Source organism: Callithrix jacchus, chromosome 1 (genome assembly GCF_049354715.1).
Source record: "Callithrix jacchus isolate 240 chromosome 1, calJac240_pri, whole genome shotgun sequence".
NCBI lineage: Eukaryota > Metazoa > Chordata > Mammalia > Primates > Cebidae > Callithrix > Callithrix jacchus.
Window position 1 is genome coordinate 181,228,281 of NC_133502.1, and position 21,848 is coordinate 181,250,128.

Genomic DNA, 21,848 nt, shown 5'->3' on the forward strand with positions numbered 1-21,848 from the left:
GCAACTATCTGCGACTATAAGGTGACCTTAAAAATGGAATCCTTCCATAGTGGCACAAAAAGACAGAAAGAGCTAGGTTGAGCCCTGACACTGGAGCACCAGGCCAGCCTTGGACTGGCTCCATCAGATTTCTTAAATGTGAAAGAAAAATAAAACTTGTATATTGTGTGTGCCACTGTTATTTGTTATTATTGTTATTATTTACAGCTGAGTTGAACCCTAACCAATGCTCTGAGGCTTTAGGTTCCATATTTACTTCTCAGTTATAGACTACATACATAATTACTGAGCACTAATTATTAAGCTATACTACAATAGAAGTATTTTCAAAAGAATGAAGACAATTTGAGATTTACTTGTTGCAACAGTGTTCAACTGACACCCACTGCAAAGCCTAATAAAGAAAGGAATGAACGTATTTGATCCTAAAAAGCAAGTTGCAAAGCATTATATAAGTTTATGGTCTTGTTTTTGTAAAAGCAAACAACGAAACCCCAAACTCTCAATGTACACAAAAGTGAGCCACACCCGAGGTGCATATATACTAAACCAGGGATGCTGTCGGGCATCTGGGAGGTGGGAGTGAAGAAGGTGACAGCACTGTTACTAGCAACATCAGAAGAAAACCTGTTTGTAGGTTTAATATTTTAAAAAAACAGCACCGTCTAGAGGTGACCGCTCCCCACTGACTCAATCTGTCCCTGTGCACCGGGAGTAGGAAGCAGAGCCTGAGACAAAGCCCTCAGCAGGGTTAGAAGGACCCAGCCTTACCAAGCAGGAAGGCAGGACAAAGAGATTCAAGAAGGAAATAACCAACAAACCTCTCCCTACCTGGCCTTTTCTGATTTTCTCTTCTCTCCACCCATTAACACTCCAGGCACAATCCAGGTGAATGGCTACAGAAAGACAGCAGACCACAGTCAAGGCAAAGCCCCCTTTATTAACATAAGACAATGATTCCAAATTCCCTTTCCTTAAAAAGGCATGACAAAGAACTGAAGCTTCCCACTGTACAAGGTGAACTGTGCAGACACACTCCCCAGGCATTGCCACACCCATGTTCACTATCAGCAGTAACTTGAATTACAGGTCTATAACCAGCTTCTACCATGGTAAGAGAGAAATGTGAGCTTCTTAAATCATTCAAGTAGCTTCCCTGTCTTTCCCCACAGAGCCTGAATTGAAAACACATTTCGGCAAGTCTATTGCCTTTTTGGGGATTAAGATAAAACCCAAGCACACCCTTCCCTACTCTCCACCCCTAATAAAAGGAAGGATGGATCAATTCATGATGTAACTTGGTGAGCTGGCAGGCTTTGACTCTGCAGCCTTCACTCTCCCTTCTTAAACAAACCCTACTTGCAGCTTTCTAAGTTGCTTTCCACTGGACTGCCATCAGGTTGTGCCTGTGAATTTCTGTATGTGGCTTGCTAGTGACTATGATGAACAAATTGCAGGACTTTATGCACCAGGAATCACTGAGAATCCAGCGAAGCTAGAAATTGGCAGCTTTAGATCAGTAAAAACCTATAAACTACCTAGAGAAAGCAGAGATATCCAAGCAAAAGGAAATGATTCTTATCTCTTTGAAAATAAAGAATAAACTGTGGTATATTAAATCCTTCCTCAAAGTCAGAAAACATAAAATGCTCATGGTTTGCCTTACCTTAAGCAGTTTCTGGACTGTGTCAAAGCTTTGTAGAGCCAGCTGCAAAAATTGTAAAAGTTAGAGATGATGAACAGGATCCCTTTTTTCCTTTCTTTGTTTTTTTTTTTTTTAAAAGACAATGTAATGTGATTAGGATCCAAACTTGGACCTCAAGTTAAGATTTAAGAAGAAAAAAAATCCTACACACAGAATCTACTCAGAAAATACACCTTGTCTTAGACTGGTTCTGCAACCTGTCAGTTTGGGAAAAGGGGGTAAAGACATCACCTTAGAAATACACAAAAATAGTGTTTTGTGCTCCCTCTGCTGGCTCAAATTCCCCGAGTGCCACATAGAGAAGTTCAAGTCTGTGGTGCACAAAAATGTAAGGGGATGAAACAAAGTGACCTGAATTTGACTCTCCTTAGAAACAGAAAGAATACAGTATGTATGCAGGGTAAACCAGAATAGTGGTTCAAAATGCTAGCCTCCGGGAACTTCACTCTAAAGGTGCAAGAACCATATTCTATAACTGTGCCAGGGTACCTGAAGACTGGGAGATGGTCACTCCTCAACTTTCTATCAATAAAACAAAAGCAAACCAACAAGTCCATTAGAGAACAAAGCAAGTAAAAACTAAAGTCGGCTACAGCTATTAACGACCTTCAATGCCTCATACAGAATCCCGTTCTCAAAGGATGTGTACAGTTTCCACATATTTAGTATTCATGAAGCATCCTAGAGAAGTAGCAACTTTGCTGCTATAAAAATTTTAATAGCTTCTGTGCCTGCTCCTTCACTGGACTGAGCTGAGATAGGGCACTGCAGGCTGTATAAAAGGGTGACTTCAAATCTCCATCTCTGTGATCAATTCTCTGTAAGGAAGTGATTAGCATTTGATACAGAGACCAGATACCCTAATCTGAAGTTGTCTCTGTAGGCAAATAAAATAGATCAGATAGAAGAGATTTCCACCAAGAAAGAAGAATTATATTGAAAAGTTTAAGTTTTTTTTGGTAGCAGTAGCTTCTTAAAAAAAAAAAAAAAGGTTCATTTTCAGAGACAACTGCTTTTGGTTTTGAATTCAGTTGCAAAATTTTTCTTCTTTTTTAGCAACTGAACTCAAAACAGTATTAAACAGACATTTAATAGTGTCATTAGTTTCGAGACAATAAGAAAATACTTTTCCATACTTATGATTCTCAGAGACTACTTGACAAGAACCAGAAGGATGGTTTCCAGGCAAATGGAACTGGTGTGCAGTGGTTTGTGCAGTAGGAAGAAAAATTCAACAGGACATCAGTGAAAACATGTGCTTAAAACCTGCCCGGAAAGGGACCCTGCTTACCTCTCTCGTTGGCACAAGCACCAAGACATAGGGGCCATCACTGCGCTGTTGACACAAGAAAAGAAATGCCATGAGCAGGATAAACAAAGGCAGACTCCAAATGGACAGGACACAGGGGTAACATCAGAAGCAATCTCAGCGAAGAAAGGGACAAGATAAGGATGCCCACTGATGTGGTTTGACTGTGCCTCCACCCAAAGCTCAACTTGAATTGTATCTCTCAGAATTCCCACATTGTGGGAGGGACCCAAGGGGAGGTAATCAAATCATGCCGGCCAGTCTTTCCTGCTTTTCCTATGATTAAGTCTCACAAGATCTGATGGGTTTATCAGGGGTTTCTGCTTTTGCTTCTTCCTCATTCTCTCTTGCTGTCACCACGTAAGACATGCCTTTCGCCCTGTGCCATGATTATGAGACCTTCCCAGCCATGTGGAACTGTAAGTCAAATTAAACCTCCTTTTCTTTCTAGTCTTGGGTATGTTTTTATCGGCAGCATAAAAATAGACTAATATACCCACTAACCCCATCATTCTAGAATACCGTTGCAGAGTTCCTGGCTCATACAATCAGATAAGAGAAAGAAATATGATGTATAAAATTAGAAAGTAGGAGACAAAATTAGAGAAAAAAAAAAACCTGTAAGAGAATTAATTAAAAATCTATTACAAACAAGATAATTTTGTCAAGTAGCTGAGTGCAAAATTAATATATAAAAATCAACAGCCGGCCAGGCACAGTGATTCATGCCTGTAATTCCAGCACTTTGGGAAGCCAAGGCAGGTGGATCATCTGGGGTCAGGAGTTTGAGACCAGCCTGGCCAACATGGTAAAAACCTGTCTCTACTAAAAGTACAAAAATTATCTGGGCATGGTGGCAGGTACCTGTAATCTCAGCTATTTGGAAGGCTGAGGCATAAGAATCGCTTGAACCAGGAGGCGCAGGTTGCAATGAGCCAAGACTGTACCATTGCACTCCAGCCTGAGCGACAAGAGTAAAACTCCTTCTCAATAAGAAAAAAAAAAAAAAAATCAATAGCCTTCTAATATAAAAAGTTAAAAAATACAATGAAAGGAAAAAATATCACACTTATAATAGCAATAAAAAAGATAAAAATAAGCTAGCAAAAAAATACACAAAATCTACATGAAGAAAATTTTAACACTTCTGAGGGACATAAAGTAACTTTTGAATAAATGAAAAGATACACCCTATTTCTAAAAAAGAAGATGTAATAGTACATACATATAAGCTAATTCTCTCTAAATCACTTCATAAATGTAATATAATTCTTACAAAAATGCCACAAATATGTGTATATATAAAATAACATAAATAACCAGACAACCTGATTTAAAAGTTCATATGGAAAAATAAATGTACAAAAATAACCAAGACATTTATGAAAAATATATCAGATGTTAAAATAATTTAAAGCTACACAATTACCAATAATGATACTGGCACATGAGCAAAGATTGTAACAGCTAAGAAAGTTGAAAATAGAATCAAATAGATACCAAAATTTAGAAAATAATATAAGGGCCGTTTTATATCAGCAAGAAAAAGATGGTTTAATTCCAAAGTCCCGTGAGAAAAAAATAAAGGTAGGAAAACAAAGTTGGAATTAAGTTGTCCCTTTAACAGATGACATAAAACTCAGAAATCTTAAAACACCAATAAGTTTTATTACCTAAAATTTTTAAATTTCAGAATAGAAAAATGATACCTAAACAAAACCAAGGGTCAAATGATAACCCAGGAGGAAAATATGCCACAACTGAGAAAGAGCTAATTTCATTAATTTATGTATTTTTAAAAGCCCTGGGTTTTTTCGGTTTTTTTTTTTTTGAGACAGAGTCTTGCTCTGTTGCCAGGCTGGACGGCAGTGGCACAATCTCTGCTCGCTGCAACCTCCACCTGCCAGGTTAAATGATTCTCCTGCCCCAGCCTCCCAAGTAGCTGGGACTACAGGTACACACCACAATGCTCAGCTAATTTTTGTATTTTTAGTAGAGACCAGGTTTCACCATATTAGCCAGGCTGGTCTCGAACTTCTGACCTCAAGTGATCCACTGACCTCAGCCTCCCAAAGCGCTGGGACTACAGGCATGAGCCACCACACTCAGCCCTTTATTCATTTTTCTATTTGAATTGGGTGTTTTTGAGATGAAGTCTTGCTCTATCTAACACCCAGGCTGGAGTGCAATGGCATGATCTCGGCTCTCTGCAACCTTCACCTCCTGGGTTCAAGCGATTCTCCTGTCTCAGCCTCCCTCGTAATAAGATTACAGGCGGGTGCCAGCACACCTGGCTAATTTTTTTGTATTTTTGTAGAGACAGGTTTCACCACGTTGGCCAGGCTGGTCTTGAACTCCTGACCTCATGTGACCCACCTGCCTCAGCCTCCCAAAGTGCTGGGATTACAGGCATGAGCCCCTGCACTTAACCTCTTCTTCCTTTTTTCCTCCCTTCCATACACCCGGGTGTGGTGGCACACACCTGTAATCCCAGCTACTTGGGAGGCTGAAGCAGGAAAATCACTTGAACCTGGGAGGCAGCGGTTTCAGTGAGCTAATATCATGCCATTGCACTCCAGCCTGGGCAACATAGCAAGACTCCATCTCAAAAAAAAAAAAAAAAAAAAAGAAAAGAAGAAGAAACCTAATGCAGCTGAGAGCACTGGGAGGGCATAGGGAAACTGGACCTTCTCCACCGCTATGGGAGTGCACACTGGCATATTCCCTTTCAAGTTTAATTTTGGCATAATTATCTACTAAAATAAAAATGTGAATTCTACTTACAGAAATTTCTCCTACAGAGCATATATGTGCATAATGAGGTTGTGGAGTATTTTCAGACTGTAGAGTATTTATAGTGGCTGGTGTGTAGCAAAATACTGAACATAATATAAATTCCACCAACCAGTATGAGAATGAATGAGTAATTCACAGTACATACATACAATGAAATGCTAGGCAGTCACCAAAAAGAACAAGGCAGCCCAGTGTGGTGCTAATTAAGGAGCCCAAAACACATCAAAAGAACCAAAGCAAGGCACAGAACATCCTGCATAACAAAGCGACTACACGTGTATCAAACCCAGCCAAATTGAAAAACAATCAAAAAAAACTTCACAAAGCGGTAAGAGGAATTATGCATACTCATGTTTGCTTGATATGCACAGAATTTCCCTGGGAGGATATATAAGAGACTGGTAATAACCACCACGGCATTGTGAGAAGCCAACTGTGCCACGAGGGGAAAGTGGGAGTAGAATGACTTTACTTTGCACTATATATATTTTTAGCACTCTTCAAAATTTTAAAAACATATATGGTACATTATATCTAAAAAGCCTTAATAAAAAAAAGAAACCAAAGTAATCTGAAAAAAGCCTCTTAAGCCAATAGTGCCTTTCACATTAAAAGTGCTTAAAGACACCGAATGAATGAATCAAAACAACGTTAGTGCCAAAGCTAAGCCCAGAGTTAACAGCAAATTCAATTACAAGTATGGTTTTCGTGTTTTGCATGAAACATTTACCCATTAAGAAGAAAAGGATTTGGAATTCAAACCAGAGCCGTCTGTACTCAACATCGACTTTGAGACTACACTGAACGCAAGCCAGGAATGGTAAATATGCTAGTACAACAGAAGCAATGTGCCACTGCGTGACGTTAGGAGATTCTGACATTTCAAAAGGTGTTTCTACATAGAGAAGAAGAAAGAAAAATCAATTCCTCACAGGGCACAAGTAAGTGAGGGAGGATGGATACGATGTTAAAAAAAAAAAAATCAGAGCCGAAATAACTGAAGAGTGCAAACACAGAAAAACAGTCCATTCTCAGGCTATCATCAAAGTAATTTAGGAATCTGTTGGGTGCCTTCAATTTTCTGTGCCCTCCAGAGAAGTTTTTTACAGGTCAAATCATTTTACAATGAACTCCAAGGGACTATATTGAGTATTAGTTGAAATAAGTGAATTAAATTGAGGCTTGGAAAACTGTGTTTCCAAAGAATATTCCAGTCTTCAATAGAATGACCTATTGATGATTTTTAAAAAAATATTGCAGCAAATAAAAAATGACATGGCTTATTAATGGTTCTGAATATAACCAATCATATCATTGCCCCTCTACATAGCCACATGACCACGCTGCTGATGATGGCCAAAGCATGATGTCACCAGGCACTGGATGTCGGGTCTCAACAATACACATGCATTAGCTCAACCTTGATCCCAGCCCTTGGAGACAAGCACTGCTACTGTCCCTGTGCCACAGACAAGGACACTGAGGCACAGAGGATGCAACAATTTGCCTGAAGTTACCCTGAGACCCAGGATCGAGCAGAGCTGCCCATCACGCCATCCCCACGATGTGTATGTCATCAAATCTCTCATCCTGCAGCCACGAATCTATGAAATCAGAGTTGGGCTAGAACTGTATAAGCCATTCCAGCTCAAATAGTCCAAATTCTCTAACCAGTATAAAGAAAAAACTCTCCACTGGCAAGACGTTCTCCTGGAGTATGTAAGTAGATGAGACTTTACTACATGATTACAGAAAATTTACATTTATTCTTCTCTATGTGCCAGGGTCAATGCTTCACACAAATTCAAGCAACAAGGCAAGAATATTTGCTCAAGTTCACAAATAGTAATTGAAAATATATAACTTTTTAAATGGCTACACTGAGTTCTATCTCTGGATGATTTTGTAGGGTTTCTTTAACCGATTAAAAATAATTCTTAGTTTATTCATTTTGAATGAATTCAGGCTTATAATTTCAGATTTATAAAAAATTTGCATGGGCTGGGTGCAGTGGCTCACGTCTGTAATCCCAGCACTTTCAGAGGCCAAGGTGGATCACTTATGGCCAGGAGTTCAAGATCAGCCTGGCCAACATAGTGAAACCCTGTCTTAACTAAAAATACAAAAATTAGCTGGCTGTGGTGGCAGGCACCTGTAATCCCAGCTACTCGGGAGGCTGAGGCAGGAGAATCACTTGAATCTCGGAGCTGGAGGTTGCAGTGAGCTGAGATCATGACAGAGTGAAACTCCATCTCAACAAAAAAAAAATTTTTCATAAAAAGTATAAGAAGTTTTCATATACCCTTCTCTCAGCTTCTCCGTATGTATTATCAATTACCAAAACCATAGTATAATTATCAAAACTGGGAAGTTAACACTAATTCAATACTATTGATTAATCTACTGACCTTATTCAAATTTCATCAACTGACCTGTTAATGTCCCATTTCCAAACTAGGATCCAATCCAGGACTACATGTTGTATTTTGTTGCCATGTCCCCTTTAATCTGGGTAGTTCTTTAGTATTTGTCTTTTATAACCTTAATACTTTCCGAAAATACTGGCCAGTTATTTTGTAGAATGTCCCTTGATTTGGGTTTGTCTGGCATTTCCTCAAGACCAAATTCAGGTTACGCATTTTTGGCAAGAAGGAATGCGTCCTCCACAGTACATTGTATCAGGAGGCACGTGAGGTCAGAATTTCTCATTACTGGTGATGGTGGTGACTGCTAGGCTTCCTGACTGGAAAGTTACTGCTTTTCCCTTTGTAATTAAAAAGTATCTTGTGCAGGGATACTTTCAGACTATGTAAATAACTGCTTCTCTCCCCCTACCCCCAACACACTGTCATCCACTCATTTTAGTATCTATGATAATTCATGCCTGAAACAATTGACTGTGGCATTTGCAAAATGATTTCCTACTTCTATCATTTCTACATTTATTAGAATTCTACCATAAAGAATTCTACCTTCTCCTTCATTTATTTGTATCGGTTTGGACTCATAGATATTTTGTTTTCGTTTATGGACTGCAATACAACACAATTCTAATTTAGTCACTCAAATATCAGGTAGGCTAGATATACCACTAATTTTGTATATCCAAACCGAGAAAAACAGTAATCGATTAACTTTTGTCTGTTTTTTGCACTCCCCTCACTTTCTATTTCCACTCTTACCACTTCCTCTCAGTTGTGAATAATGAGGGCTATATTTGTGGGATCCTGGGCTGGTGTTTGAAATGAAGCCTCTGCCCAGGGTCACAGCAGTTAACTGGCCTCCTAGGGAACGCAATCCAGGCAACTAACTTAACATGTTTCGCAACTAAAGATAAATTCTGGATAATCTCAAAAATGAAGCAGCCCAACTTGCCATAATATTAATATTTCAGCTAAATGGGTGCTTATTTTCATATTTACTGTTCATGGGAAACCACTGTTTTAAATATGAAGTTCAGCCTTCTTGGTCAAAGAAAACACCACATTGGAACTTAGAATAGGTTAAAATTTAATGCTTTATATAAAACACAAACTCAAGCATAAATGGGTAGCTGAAAAATCAAATCACCTTCGACTCTGAGTGATCATTCTGTAAAAGGTCCCATGTTAGGTACTGTAGAAAACACAGACACTAGTCCCTATTACAGCACAGGAGCAAGTAATTAACCTTCACTGTGTCTTCACACAGAGTAAGAAGTTTGGTCTCTGCGGCCAAAGAGAACGGAGGCAGAAATCTAGTTTCACCACTCCATGTTGCATGGCCTTGGTTATTTAACTTTCCTAAGACTCTGTATTCCTCTGTAAAATCTGGATCACAGTAATACCTATAATGCGGTGGGGGAGAGAGCAGTTAAAGATTTAAGAAGGTAGCACAGGCAAAGTGTCATGCCTGACACGGGGAGCATTTTACAAAGCATTTTACTATTATACTTACTACGACAACTGTGAAGTATATTTATGCTACTCTAGGCATAGTCTCTAGATACAACACATTTATGTAATAAATAAATTAAAAGGAGGTGAAAAAATACGAAGTGAAAACAGATCCTTTTAGTCCTTGTATTTCTGTTATGGTTCAGTTTGACGGCTGCTTATGCACTAAGAGCAATGACAGAAAAATACATTTTATACACACCTGTATTTTTGATTTCATTGCTTGAAGGGACTGGACCACAGGGATGCAATAGGCAAGAGTTTTACCTTTCAAAAAAAAAAGCAAAAACAGTTAAAAATCACACACCCTACCGATGTAAGAAAAGCAAAGACTGCAATGAAAACAGCTCTGCTATCTTCCAGTAGCACTAAATTCAGGGGAAAGGAAGCTGCTCATTATACACCAAGAGAGGTGAAAAGAACTTCCTTCCAGTCTACCACCAATCCCAGTTCTGCTTTGTAAAATCTGTACTTCTAAAAACTAGAAGCCTCAGTTCCTTTATTCATCTAACGAGAGAGAACGATACGTTCTCCCAAATTACACAGAAGCTCGACTTGATGGCTGTCTGTAGGAGCCAGAAAATTCCTCCTCTGAAGTCCTCCCTACCCTCTCAGATGAGCTTCAGTGGTCAATTCCATCTCCTCTGCAGTGCTGACGTGACTGGGAGCCAGTCTGTACTCTAGAGCTAATCTCTAATGATGGAAAAACCAACAGATGGCAAAAACTTTAGGTCTCCAGCCTTCTGAATGGTGGCCGAGCTGGTGGGAGCAAAGGATAGCTGACCAGCCGAGGGCACACAAGGGTCAAAACAGCAAGTCCAGACTGGCCTGGAACACGCAGAAACAGCATTCTGTCCTTGAGCACAACTGGCATCTGATCAGCATATGCTCAGGCCAGAAATCCCTCTGTGTTTAATACCAGCAGAAAACATTCATTCTCCACTAGAGGGAGGATGGGCAGCTCTGGCCACAAAGTGTGGGACTTGGTAAAGCCCCGAAATAGGCACTGAGGAAATTAGAGCCGAACTTGACTACTTCCCAATCATTCCTCATTGTGGCACCATCAACTGCCCCTTCCTTTTATTATGTGAACATATTCAGGGCTCTAATCAAAAGCAAGCATGGCCTCCCTCCCCCAAACGAAACAAAATTGCCGCCACCATCAACCCAGACACCTCGCGGCAAAACCTACTGCAGGACCATGGGCCTGAGCAGAGGAAGAAGGGCAGAGATGAAATGAGACTAACCTGAGCCCGTCTGGGATCTCACGAGAGCATCTCTGCCTTCCAGCAACACAGGAATACTTTGCTTCTGAACACTGGGCCACCCGAAAAAAAGAACACACCTTATTTATATTATCCAGTTACAGATAGAAATGCAGGATACATAAAAGGCAACTGCCCGCACTAGGATTCATCTAGACAGCCACCTTAGAAGTTACTGAAGCATTCAAAAACAGGTACAAAAAGACTTTTGATGATTAGAAAGCTCAAACCCTAGTTACATTTCTGGAACTTAGCCTGAAAATGGTGAGGCAAGCCAGAGACTGGTCATTCTACTAAACCAATTCTTTTCAAAATGGAACAGGTGGCCAGGCGGGGTGGCTCACACCTGTAATCCCTGAATTTTGGGAGGCTGAGGCGGGTAGATCACCTCAGGTCAGGAGTTTGAGACCAGCCTGGCCAATACAAAGAAACCCTGTTTGTACTAAAAATATAAAAAATTAGCGAGGCATGGTGGCACACGTCTATAATCCCAACTACACGGGAGGCTGAGGCAGGAGAATTGCTTGAACCTGGGAGGCAGAGGTTGCAGTGAGCCGAGATCATGCCACTGCACTCCAGCCTGTGAAACAAAAGCAAAACTCCGTCTCAAAAAAAAAAAAAAGGAACAGGCATGATGACAAATCAGAGTTACCACAAAGTTTATCACACACTCTCTTGCTATCACTAACAGAAATATGAAGCACAATGGAAAGGTTTCCATGCCAGATAGCAGGAGGAAGCACGCCAGCTATTCAGAGAGCCAGCAGCTCTCTGGATTCTCCAGGGAAAGGTTACTGGACATGCTGAGATGTGTGTCTACACATGTATTTTAAACCAAGAACCAAAAGAGACACAAAAATCACTTAAATTTGGTTGATCAAACAAACAAAAAAACTTGTGGGGAGGTTCCTTAAGTCTTTAATATTTTTATTAATTTTTACTAATCAAAGTAAAAGATCATTATTAAAATGCACAGAAACCGTCTCAAAAAAATAATGCACAGAAGCACAAATACTCAAAACAAGGAAGCTCATCTCCCCACACCTTTCACTTCTTTATTTTCCAAGAGTCATTCCCAATAGCAAACACTGAAAACATTTTTTCAGTATCCCATTCTATCCAACGGAACGTTTACTCTTGACCTTTTGGTTGACCCTAATTCTTACTACTAAGAAATGACATGGTCGCATCCTATATTTTGGCCAAATTCTTCTCAGGGAAGCACAGAAAACAGTGGAGCTCATGCAGCCCACTTTCTGCATAAGACATCTCTTGCAGTTCAGAGCCAAGGGCAGAACTGGATGGAAAGCCGGTCTTTCCATTTAACAGGTGGAGAGAATGAGTAGCTAAGTGAGATGACAACCCTTTATGGTCAATAACCTGGTGCTTGCTGTTTTCTAACACCAAGACACAAATCTGGTCTGCCTTGCACAGACATGTTTCATGTGGTTATACCCACTTAAAGCCTAAGAAATCAAGTTAGCATGAACTTCTTACCTGGTCATACTAGACATTTTTAAGACCGTATTTATTGTGGAAATCTAAAAGAGAAGAAAAAACTTTAATATTTTGATACAAAATATTTACTGGAAATTACACAAAAAAGGAGAAACTGTTGCGATGACACTGGCTACTATGATCAAACTAAGTGCCTCCACCCGGGTGGTGCTCTCTACCTGGGGTGATTCTGCCACCCACCCTAACTCCCTGGGGACACAGGCAATGTCTGGAAAAATTTTGCTTGCCATAACCAGGGGAGGGGGACACTACTGGCATCTAGTGGGTAGAGGCCAGGGATGCTGCTAAACATCCTACAATGCACACGACAGTCCCCAAAACTAAGAATGACCTAGTCTAGAATGTCCACAGCACCAAGTCTGAGAAACCCTGTTCTAGCCTGCAGGTGAGAAACAAGCTTAGGTAACCTACCGTGAAGGGGTAGGCTGTAACCATGCAGGCAGAGGAAACCAAGCCTGCCTAAAAGTTAATACATATGTATACATACAGATTTTTTATGCATGAGTCTGGAGAACTCACTTTTTTCCTTTAAAGTGACTGTGTGATTATAGAACACACACTAAAATACTCTTCTTCCCCCACTTCCCTAAAACTGTAGATGTCCCTTAACAGCAAGATGCCAGCACAGTTCCCTCTCCTATGGTCACTGTGACATCTGCCACCACAAATGGCTTCACCACCACAGCTATCCAGTAAACAGGAAGCTGTTTAAAGTTTAGCAAGTGACATCCTGATCCTAAATTGTATTAGCCAAGGAAAGTCTTCAGTACTTTAAAAAAAAGAAAAACCTGGAGGTGGGGCCGGTGGGGGCCAGAGAGCAGTCAACAGTGAACTAGGCACCCCTGAACTGCCCTGAAAGAGTATCATATCAATCTGAGTTCATTCAGGTCACTTGGAGCAGAAACAAACTGTCTCCGATTTCTCTTCCTAGAACTGCCATTTTACAGACCTTCTGAATGGACAAACACACCAAAAAAACTGACCCACAAAACACTGAAAGGTACACTTACTAAATGTGGGTGGAGGCCCAGTTCATGAAAAGCAGCTGAAGTAAACACTTTTTCTTGCACCTGCTTTACTACAGATCTGCAAATGATGAACAAAAACCCAGCATCAGTTCCAACAGGAACAAAGAACAAGCAGAACAGCTTCTTCTTTTCCCTGAGGGGCATCTGCCCTGGACATACCTGTGGAGTTCTGGAATGTCAGGGTTGTTTTTAAACAGTGATGAAGTCTTAACGCACGGTCTCTCCTCTTGGTTTCTGTCACTCGTGCTAACCGAGTGCTTCTTCGCAGAAAATGCTTTCTGTGTGTTCCCCTTAAAAGTCCCTTGAGTTTCTTTAACACTAGTTTTCTTGGCTGGGAGAAATGAAGTTTCGTTTCTCCGTTTCACTGGGGGAGCCTCACTGGACGCTTGGTATTTTCTTTTCGTAGCCTTTGCTTGCTGCGTTGTTCCCAGAAGAAAAGATCAACAAGATATGCATTAGTCCATGAAGACAGAGCTCGGAGTGAAGCCTGACTGCCCACAGAATTGCATCTCTCCCTGCAGAGATCATTATGCCCCATATGTCAAGCAACAGTTTAGGGTTTGCAACCAGACTCTTGGACTCAGCTTTTTCCAAAAAGTAAAAAAAAAAAAAAAAAAGGAAGTAGAAAAAAGAAAAAAAATCTCAGCTCACACATCTACCAGACCTCACCATCCATCTTCACTGTTAAATCAATCAAGATGAAGGTTAAGGATAAAGAAGAAACATTTTTCCAGTTGAATGTTAACTAACGGAGTCTGTTTTAAGGGCAGCAAGAATGTACCTTGTGAAGGGTGTGTCAATCCATATTCGTAGGAATCCATTTACCCAAAGAGAAAAGCGGGGCAGGGAAAAATGAATCTCTTCTCTCCACCAACAAAGCACACTGGGGACTGCGCAGGAGAGGACAAGTGGGATGCACCTCCCAGCCGGTGCCCAGGAAGCGGAAACCTTCATTCCCATTCTACCCCAGTGCTTGGATCTGTCATTCTCTCCTCTCAAGCTGCTCCTCCAGATTCAGATAGTCTGGAGAAAATTCCTACTCCCTGTTCCCACTCCAAATGAGAATGCCGCTCCATCCATCACCTCTATCAAAATTACTTCCTACCTTCCTTGCCTTTCAAGTCTCTGAGCCCCTGCCTGATTGCCGATTACAGGCTACACAACACTAAGAATCTCTGGCCTGTTGTTTCTTATTTCCATTATGTGAATGTGGTTAAATGCATGATGTCCAAACTTCCCCTAGGAGAAGAAACATCCAAATCCCCTATTTTCTTTGGCCTTCTTTTCTGATTTACAAATGAATATAAAAGCATCCCTTGAGTAGCCAGTGCTTGTTATTCTGGAGTTTTGGATTCTCTCAGAATATGTTATTTTCCCCTTTGCTTGAAATAATGACTTGGTTTTTACATGTCGGCTTTCCTTAGCCATGACCCTCGGCTTCAGACTAACCCACCAGTAATGACACTTCTTTGTTCCATAAGGATTTCTTTACCTAAGTAATTAAATACAACTTCAAACATTTAATATTAATAAAGCAAAAACTGATGTATTCCATCTTACTAATTTATTTTTACGAAGTCCCAAGTTTATGAATTTTCAGATTACAGAAAGAAATGACATCAAGTTCCAGGTTTGTTGAACCATCTGCAAGACAGTATGAAAAGTGCAGACTTCACCTGATTTACAGACTCAGGACTCCTGGAGCACAAAAATTCCTAAAGGCCACTCCCACCATGCATGCAATTCCTATGACAGGTCCTGGGCAGGTGGACTTGCAGCCTCTCCCTGCACACGTCCGGCATTCCATGAGGTAGCGCATTCTGTTCATGACCAATTCTAGGAATTAGGAACCTATTTCTGACATTTACGCAAGATCCGCATCCTTCAAACCTAAGTCTAAGGTAGACTTTCTGCAGCGACGCCCAACAAGCTTACTTCCTCTTACACCTAACATTTCCTCTTATATCACATAACTCTCTTTTCTTTCTTCTTTGGACCCAATATTTCAAATAGGACAAAGTTTAGATCCCTTATCATCTTGGTCACCCTTTATTCCTATGTCAACATCTCTTTAAAAACAAGTACTCAGAGTTAAAACACATTAGGTTTTCCATTGCTCTTAGGCTAAAATAAAAAATATGTAATATTGTCAGGTGCCATGGCTCATGCCTGTAATCCCAGCACTTTGTGAGGCTGAGGTGAACTGACTGCTTGAGGCCAGGAGTTCAAGACCAGCCTGGGCAACATAGTGAAACTCGGTCTCTACAAAAAAATTTAAAAATTAGCTGGGTATGGTGGTACATAACTGTAGTCCCAGCTACTTGAGAGGCTAACTTGGGGGGAATCACCTGAGCCCAGGAGGTCAAGGCTGTATTGAGCCATGATGATGCCGTGATGCCACTGCTCTCCACCCTAGGCGACAAGTAAGACCCTGGCTCAAATTTTTTGTAAAAAGTCTGTAATAGATCCACAAAACCCTCTAGAATCTGACCACTGCCCATCTCACCAGCTTCAGCTCTGCTCTCTGCCACTCTGGTCTTCCTGAAATCCCTAGAATGTACTGTTCCTTCTACCTCCTTTGCACATGCTACTCCCACACCCAGGACTCCACTCTGCTCCCTGGCTGCCACCCAATCTCATCCTTCAGATGGAGGCTCACCAACTCCTTCCTCAGAAGAGCCTTTCCTGACCTCTCTTCACCCAGTCAAGCCAAAATGCCCTGTTCTTGGCTCTCCTGGCACCCTTATTCTTCTCCATGGCATTTGGCAAAATAAAAAGCATAGCATGGAGCTCACTGCTTCATGTCTGTCTTTCCCATTAGATTGTAAGCGCCACAAGAAAGGGAACAGTCTGTCCTATATAGCACTGTATCCCCTATACAGGCCCATGTGTGGCAGAATAAGCACTCAACAAATACTTGTAAGGTGAATGAGTAACATACATGGAATTATCCCTTCCCACCAGCTGGATACAATTTAACTATTCCCAGCATCCACAACACATTCAGTCAGCACTTGTCAAGAAGCTTGGTTCTGAAGATACAAAGTAGAAAGATTAGCCAAGCCCTTGAGAAAGTCACACAGTAGCAAAGGAGACAAAAGCATAAAGGCATAAATCCAACCTCTACATTGGTGCTACAGAACAGGTGTGTACAAGAGGCTCCCGGAGCAGCGGAAAAAGCTAGAGTGACATGCACTGCAGCAAAGGAGAGGGAGGCAGGAAAAGCAAGAATGCTTCCTGAGGTGGCATCTGAGCAGAGGGAGCAAGGACGTATCTGGATCCACTGAAAATTAGTAGTGCAACATTAAGCAAGTCACTTCCGCCTGGGTCTCTGTTCCCACACCTGTAAAACAAGGGGATTTTGGCAGATGACCTCTAGGGCCCATCTGGCCCTGAGTTTAAGACGCCAGGCCTCCGACATTAATAAACATACCGAGTAGCTACTACAGGCCAAGAAGTATGCTAAGTACTCACATGTATTCTCTCATTAGCAACACAGGTACTGCTGTCATCTCATTTTAAGATGAGAACATGGAGGCAGAGATGTGAGGTAATTTGCCCCAGAATCACTGAAGGAACCAGGCTCTGTTTCCCTAGGCACTGTGATTCTATTCCAGCATCTTCATGACAATACTATAGCGCCTTTTATTAACCGTATCCTCTTCGCTGTAGAAAACATCATGTGTAGTCTGATTTCCATTTTGAGTTGTTCTCTAGAAGGACATACACTAAATGGCAACAAGCATTGTCTCTGAGTATGGCAGTTATAGTTATGGGTGGGTTTTAAAAAATGCTTTTTCCAAATTTTCTAAGATAAATTTCTATTAATAACCAGAAAGTTGGCCTGTGCCGTCGTCATTTGGGGAGAAGCAAGGTGGCCTCCACGCTTCCCCAGTGTCTTCTTCGCTTCTGCCTCGACCTCTCCTTGACCACAAGCTATCTCGGGATCAGTTCCGGGGTTCCGGGGTCCCGGCGGCGGCCTCCACGACTTCCATTCCCCACCGCCCGGCATGGGCCTCAATCAGAACGCAGCCCCCTGGCTCTCCGAGGCCGCCCCCGCCTCCACCAACAGCAGCCACAGCCGCCGCCGCCCCCGCCGCTGCCGCAGGACTCTTCCAAGTCCACCGATACTCAGGGACCCAGCCCCCTCACTGAGAGGGCAGCGCGCCGCCTGCCCCTCAGCCAACCTCGGGGGCCCGCCAGGGTCTGGGCCAGAGCCAAGCCCGACTCCCACCCAGACCCCGCTGCCTGCAGTCACCTCAGGCCCCCTTCCCCCGGGGACACCTTCACCCACCCCTCCAAGCAGCAGGGACCCTACCACTCCTCCGCCCTTGGGCCTATGCAGGGTCCAGGCCTAAGCACTCCTGGCAGCCACCACAAGACACCGCATCAAGGGGGGGGGGAGGCGGCGCCAACACCACCCACCCTACCACCAGCAGCACCACAGGGGCCCTACTTGGAAGGGTTTAAAGCCAACTTGTCTCTCTTGAGGAGGCCTGGCGAGAAAACTTACAGCGATGTGGGTTGTTTTTTGGGAATCCACCTGTGATAATCTGTATCACAGAGGATGAATTCAAAAGACTATTTGTTAACTATGGAGAGCCAGGAGAAGTTTTTATCAACAAAGGCAAAGGATTTGGATTTATTAAGTTTGAATCTAGAGCTCTGGCTGAAATTGCCAAAGCTGAACTCGATGATACACCCATGAGAGGTAGACAGCTTCGAGTTCGCCTGGCTCCACACCCTACTGCCCTGTCTGTTCCTAATCTTTCACCTCATGTTTCCAATGAACTGCTGGAAGAAGCCATTAGCCAGTTTGATCCCATTTGTTATAACAGGGGATGATCGTGGAAGATCTACCAGGAAAGGCATTATTGAATTTGCTTCTAAACCAGCAGCAAGAAAGGCATTTGAACAAAGCAGTGTTTTCTTGCTGACAACTCCTTGTCCGGTCATTGTGGAACCACTTGAACAATGAGACGATAAAGATGGTCTTACTGAAAAACTTGCACAGAATAACCCAATGTACCCAACCAAAGGAGAGAGAAACCTCTCCTCGTTTTGCCCAGTGTGGCATGTGGGAGTATGAATATTCTCAGCGATGGAAGTGTTTGGACATGAAATGGAACAACAGCAAAGAGAACAAGCTGAAAAGAAACAGGAAGGATGCAAAAGACAAACTGGAAAATGAAATGGAAGATGCCTACCATGAACATCAGGCAAATCTTTTGCACCAAGATCTGAAGAGACGACAGGAGGACTTAAGACACATGGAAGAACTTCACAATCAAGAAATGCAGAAATGTTAAGAAATACAATTGAGGCAAGAGGAGGAACGATGTAGAAGCGAGGAAGAGATGATGATTTGTCAACGTGAGATGGAAGAACAAATGAGGCACCAAAGAGAGGAAAGTTACAGCTGAATAGGCTACACGGATCAAAGAGACATGAGAACGGATGGCAGAGGAGAAACAAACATGGGAGGCTGTGGTTCAGGAGGCCAGAAAGCTCCACCTTTAGGTGGTGGTGGCGGCATAGGTTCTGAAGCTAATCCTGGAGTTCCACCAGCAACCATGAGTGGTTCCAGGATGGGAATTGACTTGTGTACTGAGCGCCTTGGGCAGGGAGGTGCGGGGCCTGTAGGTGGCCAGGGTCTTAGAGGAATGGGCCTGGAACTCCAGCAGGCTACGACAAAGAGAGAGGAGTACAAAGGCCCAAACAAAAAACCCCAATTTTAGATGTCATATCTATGCTTTCATTCCAGTTTGTTTCATTCCAGTTTGTTTTATCCTTTGTTTAGATACCAATCTTTTAAATTCTTGCATTTTATTAAGAAAGCTTCCTTTTTATGGATGTTAGCAGTTTATTGACCTAATATTTGTAAATGGTCTGTTTGGGCAGGTAAAATTATGCAATGCAGTGTTTCAAACAGAATTTTTTTTCCTTTTTATTTCCTCTTTTTTAAAAAAACTTTATAATATCCTTCAAGTTATGACAGTGTACCTTGGGCCACTGAATTTCCAAAGTGTACCAATTTTTTTCTTTTACTGTGCTTCAAAGAAATAAAAAATTATTATAATATTGATCTTCAACTTTGCCATTCACGCTTCTATGCATATTAGGCTATCTATTCTACATTGAAAGCATAAGAGTGTCTAGGCCTTTGAATGGCTTATGCCATTTCTGGGAAATGTATCTGGAGGCTAAGCATTGCTTTCTACAAATAACTGCCCCCTTTGTTTTAAAAAGAATTGCATTTGAAGTAGTTTCATGATTTGCTTGCCATTATAGGAAGCATGCTGGTGCTAAGTATTTTTAAATGGTTACGTAGCAAAGCTGAACTGTAAATCTTCATTCAGGAATATGTATTAAGATTGTGGAATGGGAGTAAGACAATTGGTAGGGGGTGAAAGTGGGTTTGATTAAACAGATATTTTATGGCCCATGAGCTATCCTTTTTATCCTTGAAAGCTTTTGAAAAGTGGAAAGATCATTTTGTTGCATTTCCCCATTTGTTTTTAAAAGATCAACAAATCTCAAGCCCTATAAATGGATTATATTGAACTTTTACATTTGAACTAAAGATTGTTCAGCATGAAAAAAAAAATCAGAAAATTTTTTTGTTTTTGTTTTTTTGAGACAGAGTCTGACTATGATGCCTAGGCTGGAGTGCAGTGATCTCAGTTCACTGCAACCTTCCCTGGCTCCTGGGTTCAAGTGATTCTCATGCCTCAGCCCCCTGAGTAGTTGGGATTACAGATGCCCACCACCATGCCCAGCTAGGTTTTTTTTTTTTTTTGTATTTTTAGTAGAGATGGGGTTTCACCATGTTGGCCAGGCTGGCCTTGAACTCCTGACTTCAGGTGTTCTGCCTGCCTCGGCCTCCCAAAGTTCTGGAATTGCGGGCGTGAGCCACCACACCTGGTCTAGAAAGTATTTTTGGAGAGAAAATTTCTGCATAGTGTTAGATATAGCATAATTTAAGCTGTCAGTTTTTCTAAATCCAGTATATTAGCTATCCATTCCAAGCTCAGGCTGCTGGCAAGTCTCATCAGCATATCTATCATTCTCATTCATGACATCAATGAAAACGTGGATAAAGACAAGGCCACTGCATCATCTGATTAATTAATCCCCTTTTGATAATCATGAAACTAGGTACCCTACATGTATTTACTCCATGCTCCTTATGTGTTAGTTACTAGGCTCTGCACAGGACACAAGCACCCCACTAACCTCCTGACGTAGCAATCTATTACCCAAAATTGAGCTAACACTCCTTTATGTTGTTGGCATTTATTAAGTGCCTCTGTGGGCCAAAGTATAGTCTTTATGTACATTATCTCATTGAATCCTTATAATTACCTTATATGAAGTAGAAATGATTGTTCTCTTTTTATAGCTAGGAAAAGTAAGAATCAGAAAGATTAAGCAACTTCCCCCTAGGGTCACAGAGCTAGTGTGCAGCAAGGGTAGTATCCAAGGTCTATGCTATTCCAAATCCCATGCTCCCAGTGGCTTCTCTATCCTTCTCTGCCCTCCTCCTTGATGCAGCTACACCATTGGCTGGCTGGACTCGTTACTGCCAAGCATCTCAATCTTAAAGTATGATGATCACTTTATGATTTTACATGACCTTTTCTATCCTGTAGTCCTCTTTTCTATGAGACAAATCATCCTAGAAACTTAGTTAAGTTCTCAGTTCTTGAAAGTTTTCAGTTCTTGCTTAAGTTAATTTTAGGGCATCTTTCCCCTTTCTAGCTACGGGATTATATCAATGAATGTATTTTCCTTTCCCCCTCCATTGCACGTGGATGAAAATCTGTCCCATTTCTGAAAGCTCTTCAAGAAACTCCTAGCTGTCAGTCCTCATTCCCGAAACAAATGAATATAAGCAGCCATGGCCATTACATTGCCCTCTGGAGATCCTAAGAACATGTGCTCAAGGTGGTCAGGGTGCGACTCGGTTTTATACATTTTAGAGAGGCATGAAACATCAATCAAATACATTCAAGAAATACATTGGTTTCGTCCCAAAGTGTGGGGGGAGGGGAGGTTCCAGGCTATGAGTAAATTTAAACATTTTCTGGTTGACACTTAAGGTTGAGTTTGTCTAAAGACCTAGGATGGATAGAAAGAAAATGCTCAGGTTAAGATAAAAGATTGTGGAGACCAAGGTTCGTCTGAAGTCCTCAGTGGCTTCCCTTAGAGACAACAGAGGATAAATGTTTCCTTTGCAGATATCTGAAAGGTGGTAGACTCCTAATCGATTTAGGATTAGGAGGGCCTGGA

At 41.6% G+C, this 21,848-nt stretch overlaps 1 protein-coding gene and 1 pseudogene across 12 annotated transcripts in view; one reads left to right on the top strand and one right to left on the bottom strand.

The window, feature by feature from the left end:
- Positions 1-21,848, bottom strand: part of DDX31 (DEAD-box helicase 31) — a 76,941-nt gene that overhangs the window by 54,275 nt on the left and 818 nt on the right. For all 12 annotated transcript variants that reach the window (XR_013519805.1, XR_013519808.1, XR_013519806.1 and 9 more), the window contains exons 2-9: positions 13,716-13,972; positions 13,539-13,614; positions 12,508-12,551; positions 10,993-11,063; positions 9,948-10,012; positions 2,997-3,041; positions 1,667-1,708; positions 832-896 (exon numbers count right to left, since the gene is read on the bottom strand). Coding sequence is in view for 3 of the 12 variants with exons in the window: in XM_002806535.6 (XP_002806581.4) it covers positions 832-896; positions 1,667-1,708; positions 2,997-3,041; positions 9,948-10,012; positions 10,993-11,063; positions 12,508-12,551; positions 13,539-13,614; positions 13,716-13,972 (665 nt within the window). In the remaining 9 variants the exon portion in view is untranslated. The remainder of the gene's footprint in view (positions 1-831; positions 897-1,666; positions 1,709-2,996; positions 3,042-9,947; positions 10,013-10,992; positions 11,064-12,507; positions 12,552-13,538; positions 13,615-13,715; positions 13,973-21,848) is intronic.
- LOC103795399 (splicing factor, proline- and glutamine-rich pseudogene) lies at positions 15,951-18,934 on the top strand (annotated as a pseudogene).